The sequence below is a fragment of the Staurois parvus genome, unplaced genomic scaffold (assembly GCF_062004578.1).
Source record: "Staurois parvus isolate SC_StPar_1 unplaced genomic scaffold, SC_StPar_1.0 ptg000989l, whole genome shotgun sequence".
NCBI classification, from domain to species: Eukaryota; Metazoa; Chordata; class Amphibia; order Anura; family Ranidae; genus Staurois; species Staurois parvus.
This window is the reverse complement of record NW_028318785.1, coordinates 129,178-148,902: the sequence shown is the minus strand read 5'-3', so window position 1 is coordinate 148,902 and position 19,725 is coordinate 129,178. Positions and strand designations below refer to the sequence as shown.

The 19,725-nt window shown below is 42.6% G+C and overlaps 1 protein-coding gene across 3 annotated transcripts in view; it reads right to left on the bottom strand.

Moving 5' to 3' along the window:
- The window catches only part of LOC149441392 (solute carrier family 22 member 6-A-like), a 65,195-nt gene that overhangs the window by 14,492 nt on the left and 30,978 nt on the right, over positions 1-19,725 (bottom strand). For all 3 annotated transcript variants that reach the window (XM_089657400.1, XM_089657401.1, XM_089657399.1), the window contains 4 exons: positions 15,839-16,007; positions 15,379-15,502; positions 13,259-13,374; positions 101-315 (listed from right to left, as the gene is read on the bottom strand). In XM_089657400.1, the coding sequence (XP_089513526.1) occupies positions 101-315; positions 13,259-13,374; positions 15,379-15,502; positions 15,839-16,007 (624 nt within the window). The remainder of the gene's footprint in view (positions 1-100; positions 316-13,258; positions 13,375-15,378; positions 15,503-15,838; positions 16,008-19,725) is intronic.

Below are 19,725 nucleotides of genomic sequence, written 5' to 3'. Positions count from 1 at the left end.
TCTTTTTTATGTAGGCATTAGGCTTGCTGTAAATAATAATGCAACGAAAATTTTTGGTTATTGTAGACACCTCCACCAATCCTCTGCTGGATGAACTGACCTTGAGGAAGAAAAGCATTACAAAGCAAGGCAACTCCAGCAAGAACCAGGGACCCTGATTGTGTCACTCTGCGCCCTATACAGCTCATCAGAATGGCTCCTCCCAGTTTAGCTGGTAAATCAATGCTGCCAAAGACAAACTGCAACAAGAAAATGCTGATCCCAAAATTCTGCAGGTCCATGCCAAGGCCATAAAATGCAAAACTAGTGGAGAACCTGTAACACAAAATAAATTAGTAACAACAAAAAAATAATTATGTTAAAAAAAACCTGTTTAGTTAATTACATTGGCCATTGTAACATGCTCTCTTTTATAACACAACCAAACCTTGATTCTTTAGGTGTATTCAATACAAACTGCTGTAAAGAGCCATGGCACAAGAGATCCTGTTGATGGCGATACCGGGAAAAAGATAAGGAAGACCCAGCACGATAAAACCTTCTGGCAGCATATGAAAATGTAGTATTGCATTCTTACCTTACTAAATTGTACACCCCTCACATTTTTGTAAATATTTTATTATATTTTTTCATGTGACAACACTGAAGAAATGACACTTTGTTATAATGTAAAAGTAGTGAGTGTACAGCTTGTATAACAGTATAAATTTGCTGTCCCCTCAAAATAACTCAACACACAGCCATTAATGTCTAAACCGCTGGCAACAAAAGTGAGTACACCCCTACGAAAATGTCCAAATTGGGCCCAATTAGCCATTTTCCCTCCCCAGGGTCATGTGACTCGTTAAGTGTTACAAGGTCTCAGGTGTGAATGGGGAGCAGGTGTGTTAAATTTGGTGTTATCGCTCTCATTCTCTCATACTGGCCACTGAAAGTTCAACATGGCACCTCATGGCAAAGAACTCTCTGAGGATCTGAAAAAAAAACTGTTGCTCTACATAAAGATGACCTAGGCTATAAGAAGATTGCCAAGATCCTGAAACTGAGCTGCAGCACGGTGGCCAAGACCATACAGCGGTTTAACAGGACAGGTTCCACTCAGAACAGGCCTCGCCATGGTCGACCAAGGAAGTTGAGTGCACATGCTCAGTGTCATATCCAGAGGTTGTCTTTGGAAAATAGACGTATGAGTGCTTCCAGCATTGCTGCAGAGGTTGAAGGGGTGGGGGGTCAGCCTGTCAGTGCTCAGACCATACGCTGCACACTGCATCATATTGGTCTGCATGGCTGTCATCCCAGAAGGAAGCCTCTTCTAAAGATGATGCACAACAAAGCCCGCAAAACAGTTTGTGGAAGACAAGCAGACTAAGGACATGGATTACTGGAACCATGTCCTGTGGTCTGGTGAGACCAAGATAAACTTATTTGGTTCAGATGGTGTCAAGCGTGTGTTGCGGCAACCAGGTGAGGAGTACAAAGACAAGTGTGTCTTGCCTACAGTCAAGCATGGTGGTGGGAGTGTCATGGTCTGGGGCTGCATGAGTGCTGCCGGCACTGGGGAGCTACAGTTCATTGAGGGAACCATGAATGCCAACATGTACCGAGACATACTGAAGCACAGCATGATTTCCTCTCTTTGGAGACTGGGCCGCAGGGCATTATTCCAACATAACATACCTTAGATTGTACACCCCTTGAGGGTTAGGGACTGATGTGAATGTACAATATATACTGTATGTGTAAAGCGCTGCCTAAATTGACGGCGCTATATAAGTACCTGAAATAAAATAAAAAAATAAAATAACAACCCTAAACACACCTCCAAGACGACCACTGCCTTGCTAAAAAAGCTGAGGGTAAAGTTGATGGACTGGCCAATCATGTCTCCAGATCTAAACCCTATTGAGCATCTGTGGGGCATCCTCAAACGGAAGTTGAAGGAGCGCAAGGTCTCTAACATCCACCAGCTCCGTGATGTCGTCATGGAGGAGTGGAAGAGGACTCCAGTGGCAACCCGTGAAGCTCTGGTGAACTCCATGTCCAAGAGGGTTAAGGCAGTGCTGGAAAATAATGGTGGCCATAGAAAATATTGACACTTTAGGCCCAATTTGGACATTTTCACTTAGGGGTGTACTCACTTTTGTTGCCAGTGGTGTAGACATTAATGGCTTTGTGTTGAGTTATTTTGAGGGGACAGCAAATTTACACTGTTATACAAGCTGTACACTCACTACTTTACATTGTAGCAAAGTGTCATTTCTTCAGTGTTGTCACATGAAAAGATATAATAAAATATTTACAAAAATGTGAGGGGTGTACTCACTTCTGTGAGATAATACATATATAGTCCTGGCAAAAATAATTAAAAAAAATATATGCAAAATCACTAGATACAGTACTTCCTCCAGCAACTGCTGAGATAACATATCAGTCACATAAGTGGTGTTTTTTATTTATAGAGTTAGCCAAGTCATAAACCTGCATTACAGAAAGAAGCAGTAAATCACAATTATAGTGTAGCAATGAAAAGCAGGAAGCAGAGCATGTGTATGGGAGAGACCATAGCGGCTTTCTAACGTTTATTTAATGCACATCTATGAGTCATTAAAACAAGACACAGAGACACACAAGACACACCGTTTTTGATAGTAATGTTATTGGAAGTACTGTGTGGTGATTTTGTATATATTTACTCCTTAACCCCTTGACGCCGACGTAACACAAATATGCGGCCTCACGGACCTGGGCTTTTTTCCGTGGGGCCGCATATTTGCGTACCTGTCTTTGTGCTGGGAGCGCGCCGCTCGGCGCGCTCCCAGCACCAAGACCGCGGTGTCACTGAGAGCCCCGGGTCCCGTTCTAACGATCGGGACCCGGGACTCCCGATTCCGGGTCACGTGATCGCTGTGATAGCCTCTGATTGGCTATCACAGTGATCAATCAGTGTGCAGCCCGGCCCCCTTGTTTTCTCTCTCTCTATGAATGGAGAAGAGAGATACATTGTATCTCTCGAACTCCTGACATAGAGAGATAAAAAAAAAGTTTGTAAAAAAAAAAAAAAAGATAAATAATTAAAAAATAAAAGAAAAAATAAAGAAAAATACCTAGATCAAGGTTTGATCTAGTTCAGTACCAGGGTTAGTGTTTGGGTCAAGGTCAGGGTCAAAGGTCAGGGTCAAGGGCAAAGGTCAGGGTCAAAGGTCAGGATTTAAAAAAAAAATTGGTATCAGTGTCAGTTAGTGTTAATGTCAATGTCAGTGACAGTGTGTTTTATGTAAAAAAAAAATAAAAAAAAAGACAAAAACAAAATGCGCACTGTTGTTTCTGGACTGTACTACGGGTACAAACAACAAATAACATACACATATATGGTATCGCTGCGATCATCAAGAACTGGAGAATGTATTTTGGGTTGTTCTTTGGTGGTAGGTTATGGTCGTAACAAGAAACACACAGTTAAATTAAAAAAAAATATTTTTTTTACTATTTTGGCCCAGTTTTCCTTTAATAATAAAAAAAAAATTAAGAGCTATCCATTACCATTTACCACCAAATGAAAGCCCAATTTGTCCTGAAAAAAACAAGGTATAATCCACCTGGATGTACAAAGTAGTTGTGATGATATGTACGGTTTTACTAACACATCAATGTTGCAGAATTGTGCTTAGGCATTTACCGTATTTTTCGCACCATAAGACGCACTTTTTTCCCCCCCAAAAAGGGGAGAAAATGTCAGTGCGTCTTATGGAGCGAATGTAAAGCGGCCGGTCCGGTATTTCTGCCGCCACCATGTCAGAATACCGGGCCGGCCGCTCAGCTGTTCTCTCCTGCAGGGCCTTACCTGTTCCTCGCTCCAGCGCTGCACAGTCTTCCCGCGCTGGCTTCTGTGACAGCCGGGTGCCCACTGCGCATGTGCTGCGCTTTGTGAATGATCCGCTGTCTTCTGGGACACATGAAAGGTCACAGAAGGCGCCGGGCCATTCACAAAGCGAAGCGCTTCTTGCACCTGCGCAGTGGGCACCCGGCTGTCACAGAAGCCGGCCCGGGAAGAAGAGGGAAGGCAACTCCGCGGAAGTGGGAGCGGGTACCTGTCAAATTCAGGTACCCGCTCCCCCTCCCTCCCCAAAGGTCAGCAGTCTCTGGTCATCCCCTTCACTGTCTGCAGTCTCTGGTCATTCCCTGCACTGTCCGCAGTCTCTGGTCATTCCCTGCACTGTCCGCAGTCTCTGGTCATTCCCTGCACTGTCCGCAGTCTCTGGTCATCCCCTGTACTGTCCGCAGTCTCTGGTCATCTCCTGTACTGTCTGCAGTCTCTGGTCATTCCCTGTACTGTCTGCAGTCTCTGGTCATCTCCTGTACTGTCTGCAGTCTCTGGTCATCCCCTGTACTGTCCGCAGTCTCTGGTCATTCCCTGCACTGTCCGCAGTCTCTGGTCATTCCCTGCACTGTCCGCAGTCTCTGGTCATTCCCTGCACTGTCCGCAGTCTCTGGTCATCCCCTGCACTGTCCGCAGTCTCTGGTCATTCCCTGCACTGTGTCCGCAGTCTCTGGTCATCTCCTGTACTGTGTCCGCAGTCTCTGGTCATCTCCTGCACTGTGTCCGCAGTCCCTGGTCATCTCCTGTACTGTGTCCGCAGTCTCTGGTCATCTCCTGTACTGTGTCCGCAGTCTCTGGTCTTCTCCTGTACTGTTTCTGCAGTCTCTGGTCATCTCCTGTACTATGTCCGCAGTCTCTTGGTCATCCCCTGTACTTTGTCCGCAGTCTCTGGTCATCTCCTGTACTATGTCTGCAGTCTCTGGTCATCTCCTGTACTGTGTCCGCAGTCTCTGGTCATCCCCTGTACTATGTCTGCAGTCCATTGGTTCAGAATATTTTTTTTTCTTGTTTTTCACCTCTAAAACCTAGGTGCGTCTTATGGTCAGGTGCGTCTTATGGAGCGAAAAATACGGTAGATTTGTTTTACCCTTAGGCGTGAAGGGGTTAACTTAATATTGTCAGAATTTAAAATGTAATTTTACTTTATTAAAAGGTAAATATGTTTACTGAAATTTTCATATGCAAGCAGCAGGTGGCAATCTTGGCTTTTTTTTTTGTTTACTTGTGTCTCCTAATCTTTTTTGCTAAAATAAGCCAAAATTTACAGAGCTCAGTATTCAAAAAGGTTTAAAAGAATATGTGGATCTGTCAGAGCAATGACTAAATTTTCCCTTAAAGTGGAACTACACTGCATCTGAGCGCCACAATCAAAAAACACTAATTCATTTTAAATATTCAAAGCCAGGTCACCCATACATCCATGTCTCCATACTTTATATATTATACTATTTTGCTGAGAAATCACTGCAAAAAACACCCCTAGCATTTCTGGCCATGGCCATCTTGATTAAGGGCAGATGATTCATGTAGCATTTACTTCCTATAATCCATCTGCCCTCAGCTCAGGCATGCAGGCAGGAGGGTGTGCTTAGCTGAGAAAACCCCTTCTCCCCTGCTGAAGATTCTTTGGATGTATGACAATTTTCCTTGGCTTGGAAACCAGGAAATAACTGAAAAAAATTAAAAAAACAAGTAACCATAATATATTTTTATATCCATTTACTAATGCTAGCACCATTAGGATTAAAAATAGTAAATGTTGATTAACCACTTTCCCGCCACCCTATAGTAGAACTACTGCTACGTGATTTGCATTTCCAGGTAGGGAGCGCACGCACGTGTGCACACCACCCTACCTGCGACGCCATTGGCGGCTAGTCATGTTAATCACTGGGTCCTGGCCAATTCCCCTGCCGATCGCCGTGTAAAGCTGACAGGGGAGAGGCCTGTGTGTAAACAACACAGGTATCTTTCCTGCCAGAAAGGACATGCTGTTTTGTATCTCTCTGCACAGCAGAGAAATACAAAACAGCATGTCTCCAAAATAAAACAGTGCAACGCCCAAAAGTTAACCCCTTCCTGCCCAGTGTCATTAGTACAGTGTCAGTGCTTTTTATTAGCACTGATCATTGTATTAGTGTCACTGGGAATGTCAGTGGCAGCCCCGCAATAAGTCGCTGATCACCACCATTACTAGTATGAAATAAATAAAAGTTCCAGTATATACACCGCCATTTGTAGACGCTATAAATTTCTCGTAAACCAATTTACACATATTGGGATTTTGTTTTAGCAAAGACATGTAGCAGAATACATTTTGGCCTAAATTCATGACGAAATTTGATTTTTTAAATTGTTTTATTGGACATATTTAATAGCAAAATTTTTTTTTTTTCAAAATTGTCTGTATTTTCTTATTTATAGCGTAAAAAAAAAAAAAAACACAGAGGTGATCAAATACCACCAAAAAAGCACTATTTGTGCAACAAAAACAACATAAATTTCATTTATGTACAGTGTTGCATGACCACGTAATTGTCAGTTAAAGCGATGCAGCTCCGTATCGCACAAAATGGCCTGGTCAGGAAGGGGGGGGGGGGGTAAATCCTCTAGAGGTCAAGTGGTTAAGAGAAAGAAGTTCCTCTTTAACTCTCCCTCTATCCTGCTATGTTTGGTCTTCTCCATTAGCAGAGAGAGAGAGAAAGAAAGTAAAGCAGGCCAACAGCTTCTGCTGTACTCTCTTCAGCAAAGCCATTGTGTTCTGGGAATCCTTTGTCATGGGAGTTCCATGTATTAAATGTTCACGAAAAATATATAAATCGTAAGATTACATAATAAACATCAGATCAAAACCTATGAACCTAAAAATAAAACCATTATATTTTTCCTTTAAGCAGACAGACAGTAACTGCATTAAGCCACTACTTCTAACTTTTTGTAATTTTTTCCATATATTATCTCACATGAAGATAAGGGATGCGTTAAAAGTTTAGTCTGAATACAGTTTACTTCTTCAAGCATTTGTCCAAGCTTGTAACCCACTCAGTGGGCGTTGAATGTTATATATAGTAACATTATTTCTACCGCTACTACAGTATATATGACAGCTCCCTTTTTCCATTGTCAAGGGTTGTTCAGGAAGAAGGGTTGTCTGCACCCACTGTGCCCTTAACAACCAGTGACATCACCCTGCCCCATCTATTTGCTGGCTGGAAATCCCTAACCATGTAAACAAAGAGGCAGACATAGTAGCTGACATTATTGCCCAAATATAGCCACATGGCCATATCTGGGCAATGACATTAACCAAATAATGCCATAGTTAGTCTGGTTGAAAAAAAAAAAAGGCACACGTCCATCTAGTTCAAGCAATATGGCCATGGCCATATTTGGACAAGGACATCATTGAGTATCCCATATTCTCCTTTGTTTACATTTAGTGGCGGGAAGAAGAACTGTAATTTGCAGCGAGTGTAGCAAGGGGATCAGTTGTTCCTTCGGCAATCGTGATTAATGATGATCTGCTTCACTGAATGGTGTGATTGACAATGTATGTACATCATGGGATATTTTTGTTTATTTTTTATTTATGATAATAGCTTGTCGAAAAGTGTCGTGTTTTTATTTACTATTTAAATGTTGTGGTGAATGAATATGGGTACAGTGTCCCCCTATTTTGTGGGGGTGGGTTGATGTCTTGGGGCAGACATTATTATTATTATGCAGGATTTATATAGCGCCAACAGTTTGCACAGAGCTTTACAATATAAAAGAAGACAATACATCAACAATACAAATTCAAAGCAAGAAGGTTAGGAGGGCCATGCTCCCGGGAGAATACATTCTAATAGGGAGGGGCTGGTGGAACAAAAGGTAACAACTGTGGGGGATGAACTGATGGGAGAAATAAAAGATATGGTAATTAGTTGAAGGCAGGATAGGCTTCCCTGAAGAGATCGCGTGAAAGTGGACAGAGTAGGAGATAGCCCGACAGATTGGCGTAGGGAGTTCCAGAAGATGGGAGAAGCTCTGGAGAAGTCCTGTAGATGAACATGGGAGGAGGAGACAAGGAAGCTAAACAGCAGAAGGTCTTGAGAGGAGTGGAGAGGGCAGTTTGGGTAATATATGGAGACAAGATTGGTGATGTAGAGGGCAGAGATGTGAATGGCTTTGTATGTTATTGTTAATGTTTTGAATTTTATTCATTGGGCAATGGAAAGCCAGTGGAGGAATTGGCATAGAGGGGTGGCGGACACTAAACAGTTGGTAAGGTGGATGAGTCTGGCAGTAGCATTTATGGTAGACTGAAGAGGGGATAGCCTGTGAACAGGTAGGCCTGGGAGGATGGAGTTACAGTAGTCAAGTCAAGAGATAAAAAGGGAGTGAATACGTTGCTTAGCGGTTTCAACGGTTAAAAAGGGGCGTACTTTGGAAATGTTACAGAGGTTAAGTCAACAAGATTTGGACAGCGATCAGATTTGGGGCTGAAAGGACAGGTCAGAGTCCAGGATTACACCAAATACCCTGGCATGAGGGGATGGCTTGATAGCTGTATTATTGATCTAGATGGAGAAGTCAGGGGAGGGAGCACGGGCTGGAGGGAGTATTATGATCTCAGTTTTAGAAAGACTGAGTTTGAGGAAGTCGTGTGACATCCATGCTGATATGTCAGTTAATAAATTAGTAATGTGAGAGGAGACTGAAGGAGTGAGGTGAATAGTAGAGCGATAGATTTCGGTTTCATCAGCATAGAGATGGTACTAGAAGCCATGGGAAATAATCAACTGACCAAGAGAGGATGTGTAGATGGAGTAAATAGAGGAAGTGGAGAGAAGGAAACAAAGTTATGGCTAACACCGAAGGAGCGCTGTGATAGGTAGGAGGAGAACCAAGAGAGGGTAGAGTCTTGAAGGCCAAGAGAGTGGAGTTATTTTATTGAGGAGGGGGTGGTCAACAGTATCAAAAGCCACAGAGAGGTCTAGTAGTATTAGTATAGAGTAGTGGCTGTTGATTTTAGCAGTTAGTAAATCGTTCTTAAGTTTTTGTAGGGCAGTTACAGTGGAATGGAGTAAGCGAAAGCTGGACTGTAAGGGGTCAAGAAGATTGTTGTCAGTGAGGTAGGAGTTAAGACGGTTGTAGACAAGGCATTTTATAAGTTTAGACATGAATGGGAGCAAAGAGAAGGGTCTTAGGTTGTTCAGGCTGGTGGGGTCCAGTGAGGGCCTTTTAAGTATGGGGGTGATCAGTGCATGTTTTAGAGGGGAGGGGGATGTGCTAGTAGAGAGGGAGAAATTGAAGATGTGAGTGAGGGAGCATAGAATAGAAGAAGAGGGTGACCGTAGTAGTTGTGAGATAACTGGGTCCAGTGGACAGGTGGTTAAGGAGGGCTTCTGAGAAAACTTTAGCAACCTCTTCAATAGTAGCAAGGTCAAAGTGGAAAGCGCTGAAGGTGGCTTTGTACAGGGTGTGTTGAGTGGGATAGATATCTGTGCAATGGAGATGTCCCCGCAAATTGAATCAATTTTGTTTTTGAAGTGATTGGCAATCTCGTCAGCAGTGAGCGAGTTATTGGGTGGAGGTGGAGAAAGTAGAGAGTAAAAAGTAGAGAAGAGATGATGAGGACTGGATGACAGAGTATTAATGAGACTGACAAAGTAGGCTTGTTGGCAACATGGAGGGTGGAATTGTATTTTAAGAGGGCAGATTTATATAGAGTGAATGCTTGCTGGGATTTGTTTTTACGCCACAATCGTTCCAGTGCACAACTATGACTCTTAACATTTCTAGTGTCATCAGTCTGCCAAGGTTGTAATGGTCGGGACCTGATACATCACGTAGTGAGAGGAGCAAATGATTCCAGCGTAGGATGAGCGTAAACTGTTGTAGACAGAAGTGGCCAGCTTAGGAAAGGAAAGGGAGAGATTTTGACATAGAGGTGGTCAGTTGCATAGTAGAAAAGAGATGGATTGAAGTGGAGAAGGTTTCTACACGTAATTGTCTGCTGCTTGGAGAGATAGGTGGTTGAAGACAAGGATATTCTGAAAGTGATGAGGTTGTGATCAGAAAGAAGAAAAGGGGGTGTTGGTGAGGTTGCCAGGAGTGCAGAGATCGGAGAATACAAGGACAAGGGTATAACCATCAGAGTGAGTGGAGGACTGTGTATATTGTGTTAGGTTGAAAGATTAGGTAAAGTTGAAAAGTTGAGAATTAGCTGTGCTATTAACATTAATAGGTATGTTAAAATCACCAAGGATGATAGTGGGTATTTCAGAGCAGATAAAGTAGGGTAGCCAGGCAGAAAAGTCATCAAGGAAATGTGACACTGGTCCAGGAGGCCAATAGATCACTGCAATTCTTAGAGAATGTGAGAAGACAGACAAATGCAGTCCCAAAAGAATAGAAGGATAGAGAAGGCTGAGTAGAAAGGACTTGAAAGGTGCTCAGTAGGGATAGAAGCAAACCAACTCCACCTCCTTTCCGACCACTGTGTCTGGGTGAGTGAGTCCAGTGGAGGCCTCTATGGGAGAGGACCGCATGAGAGGCAGAGTCAGATGCTTGAAACCAGGTTTCAGTAATTGCAAGTGGGTTAAGGGAGTGGGAGACAAAAAGGTCATGGACAGAGGTGAGCTTGTTGAAAAAAGCGTATATTCCATTCCGAAGGGTACATTAGAAGGGGTGGGGGATTGATATTAAACTGAGTGGACTGTTGCTATTGCTGGAAGAAGGAGGGTGCCGGGTGTGGGGCTAAGACACTGGAGGACCAGGATAAGGAGAAGAAGGAGGGCAAGGAAAGTAAGATGGAAGTGTGATGTATACAAGTACATACTGTATACCACCCTGTGCTGGTGTTTGGGTCAGCATGTGGGTTAAGTATTTGCAAGACGTGATGAGAATAGTAATAAGGAGAGGGTAAAAGTAAGGGTGATATGTACAAGCTTTGGGGAGGAGAGAAGGGGTAGAGAAATGAGAATTTGAGAACAGAGGACACGAATATGAGAAGGAAGAGTAGAGGAGGCATATTAAAGGGTAGAGGGAGCTGGAGTCATCCTTGTAGAGGATGCTTTCCAAAGTGTTGGTTTGCTTGCAGTCAGTCCAGAGTGGAGCTGAGTTCTTTGTTGTATCTTCTTGCTGCTTTAGTTATCCTACTTTTGTAAAACTGCTGTGTTCAACTGCAGAAAAAAACATTCACACAGGAAAAAACTGCCTTGGCTGTGACTATTCCCCCTGTCTGCGACTTCCCCCACAAACTGATCTTAAATCCTAATTTAAAGGGGGCTTCCATATTCCAATAAGCCCCCTGGCCACAAATGTCCACAACCACCAAACCAGGCTTGTGGGGAAAAGGCATATGTCCTCATCAACATGGGGACAAGGTGCTTTGCCAGGGAAGTCTACCCTGGCAACGGCCCACCGCTATGTTGAGGGCATATGCTATGGGTGGTTCAGTAGAAAAGAGGCTGCTTGCTTGTCAGGTTGCATGCTTAGATAAGAGTCTAGATGTTGAGAGAACCTCAATCGATACCAGATATGAGAGGTCTGAGATAGAATTAGGAGGGGCCCCCATGCTTTTATTTTGTTTTGCATGAGGCCCCCCTTGATATCCGTACCAGACCCTCATCAAGGTTAAGCGTCTCATATGTATTTTTAGAGGGAACACAAAGCCTTTTTTGTGGGCATCTCCTATTAACATCTATACCAGACCCTCAACTAGGATAAGGGTCTGATATAGATTAAATCAATCCCCTTTCGCTTTTTTTTTTTAAAAACGGAAGAGGCTGAAGCTGTAATTTACCAACAATAAACAAAATTTTTTTATTTGTAAATGTCAATTTTGCTGTAGTAGGTTGTAAACATCTTACATATGCACCACTTCACAGGCATGTTCTTCAAATTATTTTTTAATTTGTATTACTTCACTTGAAGCATTAAAAAAATTGGTGTTCCCTGTCAAACTGAATCTTATAGACTTTTTTTTTGCTTATTTTTTTGGTACATGTTCATGTCTTTTTTTTGACAATCCGTGGACTATTATGCCATTACTGTTTCTTAACATTTGGCTCCCATTGACACTGGGGTTCAGATTCAACACATGAATATCAGTATACTTCATGGAACCTGCCCAGGTGCGTTCAGCTCATCCCTAATAAAGACTCAAAATACACCTATGTCATCCCATGTTTATGTGATTGCTAAGGCACATTATATTTCGCAAAGAATTACAAATCTTCATAAAAATATATATCGAAATCCCTAAAATGTGTTACTTTAACCACTTGCCCTCCAGAGAATTTACCCCCTTCCTGATCAGGCCATTTTTTGCGTTACGGCGCTACGTTACTTTGATTGACAATTGCATGATCATGCAATGCTGTACATAAATGAAATGTATGTCCTTTTTTTCCCACAAATAGAGCTTTCTTTGATCACCTGTGCATTTTTTATTTTTTGTGCTATAAACAAAAACTTTTGTCATAAATTTAGGCCAAAATATATTCTGTTACATGTCTTTGCGAAAAAAAAATCCCAATACATGTAAAATAATTGGTTTGCGTGAAAGTTATATACTATAGATGGCGGTATATATACTGGAATTTACATTTTTTTATACTAGTAATGGCGGCGATCAGCGACTTATAGCAGGACTGTGGGACTGCAGCGGGCATTCTGACAATGGGTGGGAACTGACTAACTGCCACTGACATCCAAATTACACTAATACAGTGATCAGTGCTAATAAAAAGCAATAACACTGTACTAATGACACTGGGCAGGAAAGGGTTAACATCTGGGGCGATCAAAGGGTTAACTGTGTGCGGGTTTTACATAATGTGCTGTGTGTGTTTTACTAGGTAAACATGCTGCTGTGTATTTCTCTGCTGTACAGAGAAATACACAGCAGCATGTTATTGCTGGCAGGAGAGAGACCTGTGTTGTTTATATATATATATAGGTCTCTAGCCTGTCAGTGTTATTCGGCAATCGGGTAAGTCAGCGCGCGCCCCCCTACCTGGAAATGCAAATCACGTATATATACGCGATTTTGAGCAGCCCTGCCATCCTGTAGCAGTACGTCTGCTATAGGGCAGAGGGGAAGCGGTTAATACAAAATATGAATGTATTTATATTCATTCTTATACACACTATGGTCCATTCAATTTAATAAAATTAAGTCCCAGTGTATGGATGACAAAGCCCTATGACAATACCGCTGCTTTTTAAATGACCCCTTAAATGTTAAGAGCAAATAGAGACTGTGCATTATTAAGGATATCATTATAAGAATTCACATGTTGATATGCTACAGTAAATAGATAAGTACAGTGACTCTCAGAAGAAGCTCCAAGGACAAAGAATAATGAATATCATGAAATAGGTACTTACCAAACCAGCATAAGAAAGATTGTGATCTGGCGCATTCCAGGAGTGCGGAAAAGATCCAGAAGGGAATGAGATTGCTTTATGCTAGATAACTCAGATTGCATGTGAGCGATTAAGGCCTAAAAAGACAGGTTATAAATCTTGAAGTGATATTAAAGGTTATTTTTAATTAAAATAAAAATGACGTTATACTCAACTGCTTTGTGCAAAAATCAAGCTCAGAGCAGTCCCTTACCTCTTCTTTCGTAGTCCACTGCCAGCGCTGTCCACTCCTCCTTTCTCTAGGTACTTTCTAAGGAAAGCGGGGCAGCATGGAGTCACCTGTGCACATGTGCTCTCAAGCTGGGCTTTGTGCGTCAATATGCAGACACAATGCTGGTAGGCCACGCCCCCACTCGCTCTTCACAGGGGTTTAACTGACTACAGTAGGAGCCTATAGCTCCCTATGCTCTCAGTGTCTCCTGTGAAACCAGAAATGAGAGGAGGGGTGCTGCACCCAGGAGAGCGCTAGATCTTGAGAGAAATCAGGAAAGTGTTTAGGGATGGGGGTGGGTGTATTAGGTAATATGGTGTTTTATACCTTAAAGTAGAGAATGCATTAAGGTGGAAAAACATTTAGGGCTAGTTCACACTAGATGCAGTTTAGTGTGCTTTTTTCTGCATCAAAAATGCGTGCAGAGTATTTTCCATGTATTCCAATGGCCCTGGTACACACCAGTGCAGTCAGTTTCAGTTAGGTTCCAGTGCAGAAAAAAAAAAAGAACATGCTGCATTTTTTCTGCACAGAACCATACTGGAACATGGCAAACTGCATCAAAACTGCATCAGAACTGCGTGTGGTGTGAACTGCAAAAACGTATCTGGAATGTATCCGTAACCGGAAGTACGTCACCGCGCTACGTTCCTGACGAAGTCACGTGACATCGCGGAGCAACGCGTAGAGCGCGGTGACGTACTTCCGGTTACGCACATTCGGCAGACGCCATCTTTGGACACCCAGCACCTTGCAGTACACCCACAGCACATGGGAGACCAGCTGTATGAGATCTGCAATACTGGGGTATTACCATCTGAGGGCATAAGTGACCTGGCAGAGGAGACTGAGTGGTACTATAGGAGAATTATAACAGAGATCCCCTGTCTGGTGGAGCATTATTACTTAAAGCATTGTGGCCCTTAGGGGTCGCATGGTTAAGGTGAGGAGGCACTTCAGCCACTTTTGGATCATGATATACACGTGTGGCATGCTAACACGCATCATGTTTGGAGTGAAGAATTGAAGCACTGATATCGCGGTGTTTGTTTGCAGATGAAATGACAAGCACTTGTTATTGCACTTTATTGTGGATTTTTATCTTTAACCAACATTTATATTCATACTGAGCACCTGTCACTTTCAGTTAGAGTGTGCAATGTCATTGTGTATTACTTTTATTTTGCATATATTGTATTTTGGCACGATCTAGTCAGCAAACGCATGACCTGTCTTGCACTCTCAGCACTTGGTACTTATATATTTTTTTTTGGGGGGGGGGGAATACTTAGCACTAGTCATTTGTATCTTTCAATACAGAGTGGTCACTTTATATGCATTTTATATTTTGATATCATTGTACTTTATATATATATATAGTTCTTTATGTGAAGCGCTTCACCAACATTGGTTTTTTAACTTTAAATTGCAGACACAACTTTCACGTCTACTGTTGAATACAGTAGGCATAAAGGGCTGCATGGTAATATCAAGATTCATATGCATTCAAAGTGTAAGCAAAACATTTCAGGTGTTCACCAGCAGAGTGAACAGTGTGAAGATTTTTGCTTGGATAGAGTGGAAAGGGTTAGAGCTTCTGTCAGATATTTATTGCTGTCTGCATTTTTGGGAAATTTCTTCTCACTGCCTGTTAAAACAGGAAATGGGTGGAAATCTCTGTTATTGGGCATACTCAAATTCAGAAAAACCTTTTTTCCTGAATATCTTCTTAATTTATATGAAAAGGTTATATGTAAAATTGCCTTACAGTGGGGTCATGTGTTTCTCAGGTCTTTTATGGTCCTACCAACCTTGCAGATGACATATTAAAAACTAACAAATAAAAGATACATAGATATTTAACATTTACCTTCTCTGTAAGTTTTTCACCCTCTTCTTTTTTCCCATTTATCCAGGCTACTCTCTGAAGATTTCTGAGAGCATGAATTGAGCGGCCTTTCACAATAAGCCAACGAGCCGATTCTGGCACAAACCTGGAGCCATAAAGACAGATGAGATTTTTTTTTTAGGGGTGATTTACAGAAAACAGAGGTAAAAAAAATCTGAACCAACACAAACTGGATCAACTGCAGTAGTTACTCATAGCAACTATATTGACTGCTTCATTTGAAATATGAAACCCTACTGGTCGATGTGGGAAAATTATCCTTCAATTGTATTTCTCTGTATTTCTAGAACACACTTACCTTGTCTTCCAAATGTCTTCTATAAAGTATCTAATTTAACAATTAACAATCTAATTAAACAAAATGTAGGAGATCTTTTAGTTTTCCAAATGATTAAAAAAGTTACATATTTATACCTCTTACCATGAAGTCAAGAAGAAGACATAGTATGGGGCAGAAACAATGAACTGCAGCCAGCGCCATTCTCGAATCCCATAAGCAAAGCTTGCTAGCAGAAGCTGTCCACATGTAAAACTGTAGGCAAATAGTGTGCCAATCACAGTCCGCCCTTTGGGTGGGGTCCATTCTAGGCCTGAGAGATATTAAAAACATGCAAATACATAAAACACCCTGATGTTCATTCCTATATTACTGCAAAACCACTTTTAGAAACTGGTTTAATTCTAAACAAGTATGATTAACTGTGTGTGTGTATATAAGTCAAGAAGCGGGAGGTACTTGGGTAGATATAAAATCATGTAGCGCTACCGCCAAAGAAGCTGCTTGAATGTTTGGGTCCCCTGTTGCTTTGCCTCAATCCAAAGAACAACCTCAATCCCTCTGGAACACCAGGTTAGATGAGTCACTGCAGACACCAACAGAGATATTAGAATTTAAGAAATACTTTACTGGATATATTAAGTCAATAAGGAAACAACAAATATACTCTCTGGCTACGGGAAACAGTCACTCACAGATTTCTAACAATATACAGTATATACAGAGACAACGTCAAATCTTCAGTAGATCTATGATCCTAGGGGGAAGAGGAGACCCTTGGTCAGTCAGTTCCCTCTAGGCCCTGACACCACAGGCAATAAACAACACAACATATAGACTCTGAGCAGGAGTTTCTCCTATAAATGTCTAAGCAGTAATTCAGCAATATCAATGTACAGTCAGCAACCTCCCCACAGATGGAGTCCCTTTGGATAGAGGAGTCCCAATGAGTGTGTTCCTTAATTCTAGCCTGTTTATGATAAGGCACAGATTTGTCACTGTGCAGTAGTAACAACTGGATGAAAGATTAGCAGATAGTACTTACTCAACAGCAACTTTGGCATTAAAGTTGTCTGCATGCAGTGTCTATGCAAGGAGGATTGTTGGGCATACACCCACTCACCAAACCTCTAGAGTGGCACAACCAAACCCCGCTTCATGTTGTCTGGATCTTGGTAGTACAGGATGCCGCTTGATGGCCTCTGGGCAACTGGTCAACCAGGACCATGGATAAGGGGGTAGCACCAGTCCCCCTGTATGGGGCCAAGGCCAGCAGGGGGCCCAGGCAGATGAGTGAATTGGATGTGGGCAGAGATGATGATCGGCATGGCTGGGGGAGCAATTACTGGAACAGATTCCGTTTGGCTCTCTCTGCAGCAGCAGAAAGATGGCTTCTTCTCTGCCCCCCACTGACTTTAAGCTAAAGCAGAGAATCAGACAGGGGATCTGTCCCAGTAATTGCCCCTCCTACTGCACACATTACCCTCCCTGTGCTCCATACATTTCCCCTACTGCCTAGGCTCCCCTGTGTGTCCCCACCCCCACAGTACTGCCACCTTTCCTCCTCTCCTTTCCACCGGCAACTGCAACCACACAATAGGATCAATCAGGATGGAGAGTGGGGGAAGAGACTAGTAAATATGTCACATTTACCAGCCCCTTACTTTCCTGAATGAACACAATGAGTGATCAGTATCGATCACTGTGTTCATTCATAACTGTGTTTTGGGGGAGGGGGGGCTTTCAGGTTGGCTGTATAGGGCTCCGTAGTTTCAAACAGCAGCCCTGCAGTCAACCCACCGGTGAAGAGATTTGCACAATGCCCAGTGATGCCTGGTCCAATCTTCAAATAATACTGTGGTCCCCGGAACGCTGATGGTCTCCCCACACTATGATGAGAGACTGAGCAGGGTTTACTTGGTGCAACCGTGACCTGGAACTCCTGGGAAGAGGTCACACTCTCCTCTGTCAGACTCCAAGTCCCCATGCAAAGAGAGCTAACATGGATGCAGCAAGAAAATATATAGTTGCAAGAAAAAGTATGTGAACCCCTTGGGATTACGTGGAGTTTTGCATGAATTGGGCATAAAATGTGCTCTGAACGTCATCTAAGTCACAACAATAGAAGAACACAGTCTGCTGAACATAATACTACACAAACATTAGATGTTGCCATGGTTTAATTGCACATAACATGTAAACATTCACAGTGCAGGGAGGAAAAAGTATGTGAGGCCCTAGCTTAATGACTTCTCCCAGAGCTAATTGGAGCCAGGAGTGAGCCAACCTTGACTCCAATCAGTGTGATGATATTGGATGTGTTGCTGACAGCTGTCCTGCCCTTAAAAAACACACACCTGTTTTGGGTTTACTGGTTTGAAGAAGCACTGTCTGATGTGAACCATGCCTCGCAGAAAAGAGCTCTCAGAAGACCTACGATCAAGAATTGTTGACTTGCATGAAGCTGGAAAGGGTTACAAAAGTATCTCCAAAAGCCTTGATGTTCATGTGTCCACGGTAAGACAGACTGTCTACAAATGGAGAAAGTTTAGCACTGTTGCTACTCTCCCTAGGCATGGTCGTCCTGTAAAAATGACTGCAGGAGCACAGCGCGGAATGCTGCATGAGGTAAAGAAGAATCCCAGAGTGTCAGCTAAAGACCTACAGAAATCTCTGGCACATGCTAACATTTTTGTTGACACATCTACAATAAGGAAAACATTAAACAAGAATGGAGCACATGGGAGGACACCACGGAGGAAGCCATTGCTGTCCAAAAAGAATATTGCAGCACGTTTGAAGTTTGCAAAAGAGCACTTGGATGTTCCACAGCACTACTGGCAAAATATACTGTGGACAGATGAAACCAAGATTGAGTTGTTTGGAAAGAACACACAACACTATGTGTGGAGAAAAAAAGGCACAGCACACCAACATCAAAACCTCATCCCCACTGTAAAACATGGCGGAGGGAGCATCATGGTTTGGGGCTGCTTTGCTGCCTCAGGGCCTGGACGGATTGTTGTCATTGATGGGAAAATTAATTCCAGAGTTCATCAAGACATTTTGCAGGAAAACGTACGACCATCTGTCCGCCAACTTAAGCTCCGCAGAGGATGGGTGATGCAACAGGACAATGACCCAAAGCATACAAGTAATTCAACAAAACAATGGCTGCAACAGCACAGAATACGCCTTCTGGAGTGGCCCAGTCAGAGTCCTGACCTCAACCCGATTGAAATGCTGTGGCATGACCTTAAGAGAGCGATTCACACCAGACATCCCAAGAATATTGCTACACTGAAACAGTTTTGTGAAGAGGAGTGGTCCAAAATTACTCCAGATCGTTGTGCAGGTCTGATCTGCAACTACAGGAAACGTTTGGTTGAGGTTATTGCTGCCAAAGGAGGGTCAACCAGTTATTAAGTCCAAAGGTTCACATACGTTTTCCTCCCTGCACTGTGAATGTTTACATGTTATGTGCAATTAAACCATGGCAACATCTAATGTTTGTGGAGTATTATGTTCAGCAGACTGTGTTCTTCTATTGTTGTGACTTAGATGACGTTCAGAGCACATTTTATGCCCAATTCATGCAAAACTCCACATAATCCCAAGGGGTTCACATACTTTTTCTTGCAACTGTATATCTCTGCCCAGGAGTCCTTGGGCTTGCCTTACTTCTGGTAGTTATAGTCCAGATAATGCAGAGGAGTACAGTACAACTAGGCTGTAAGACTACAAGTCCCAAGATCCTCTACTTTCAGACACACTTCCCACTCTGTCAGCAGGAAATGACATGATTACTCTGCACTGAACATTAGAGGGAAAGGAAGGGAGTCTCAGTCTATGCAGCAAATGTCTTTGAATTGCAGAACGACATAGCCTGAACCAGATACAATAAATTTCATGACATTCATGACCAATGCAAAGAACAGGCAGGGCAGAACAGTGGCACAGCATCTCTAGAACTGCAGGCTTTGAAAAGTCTTAAGTTCCTTATGCTAAATACACACACACATAAATATACA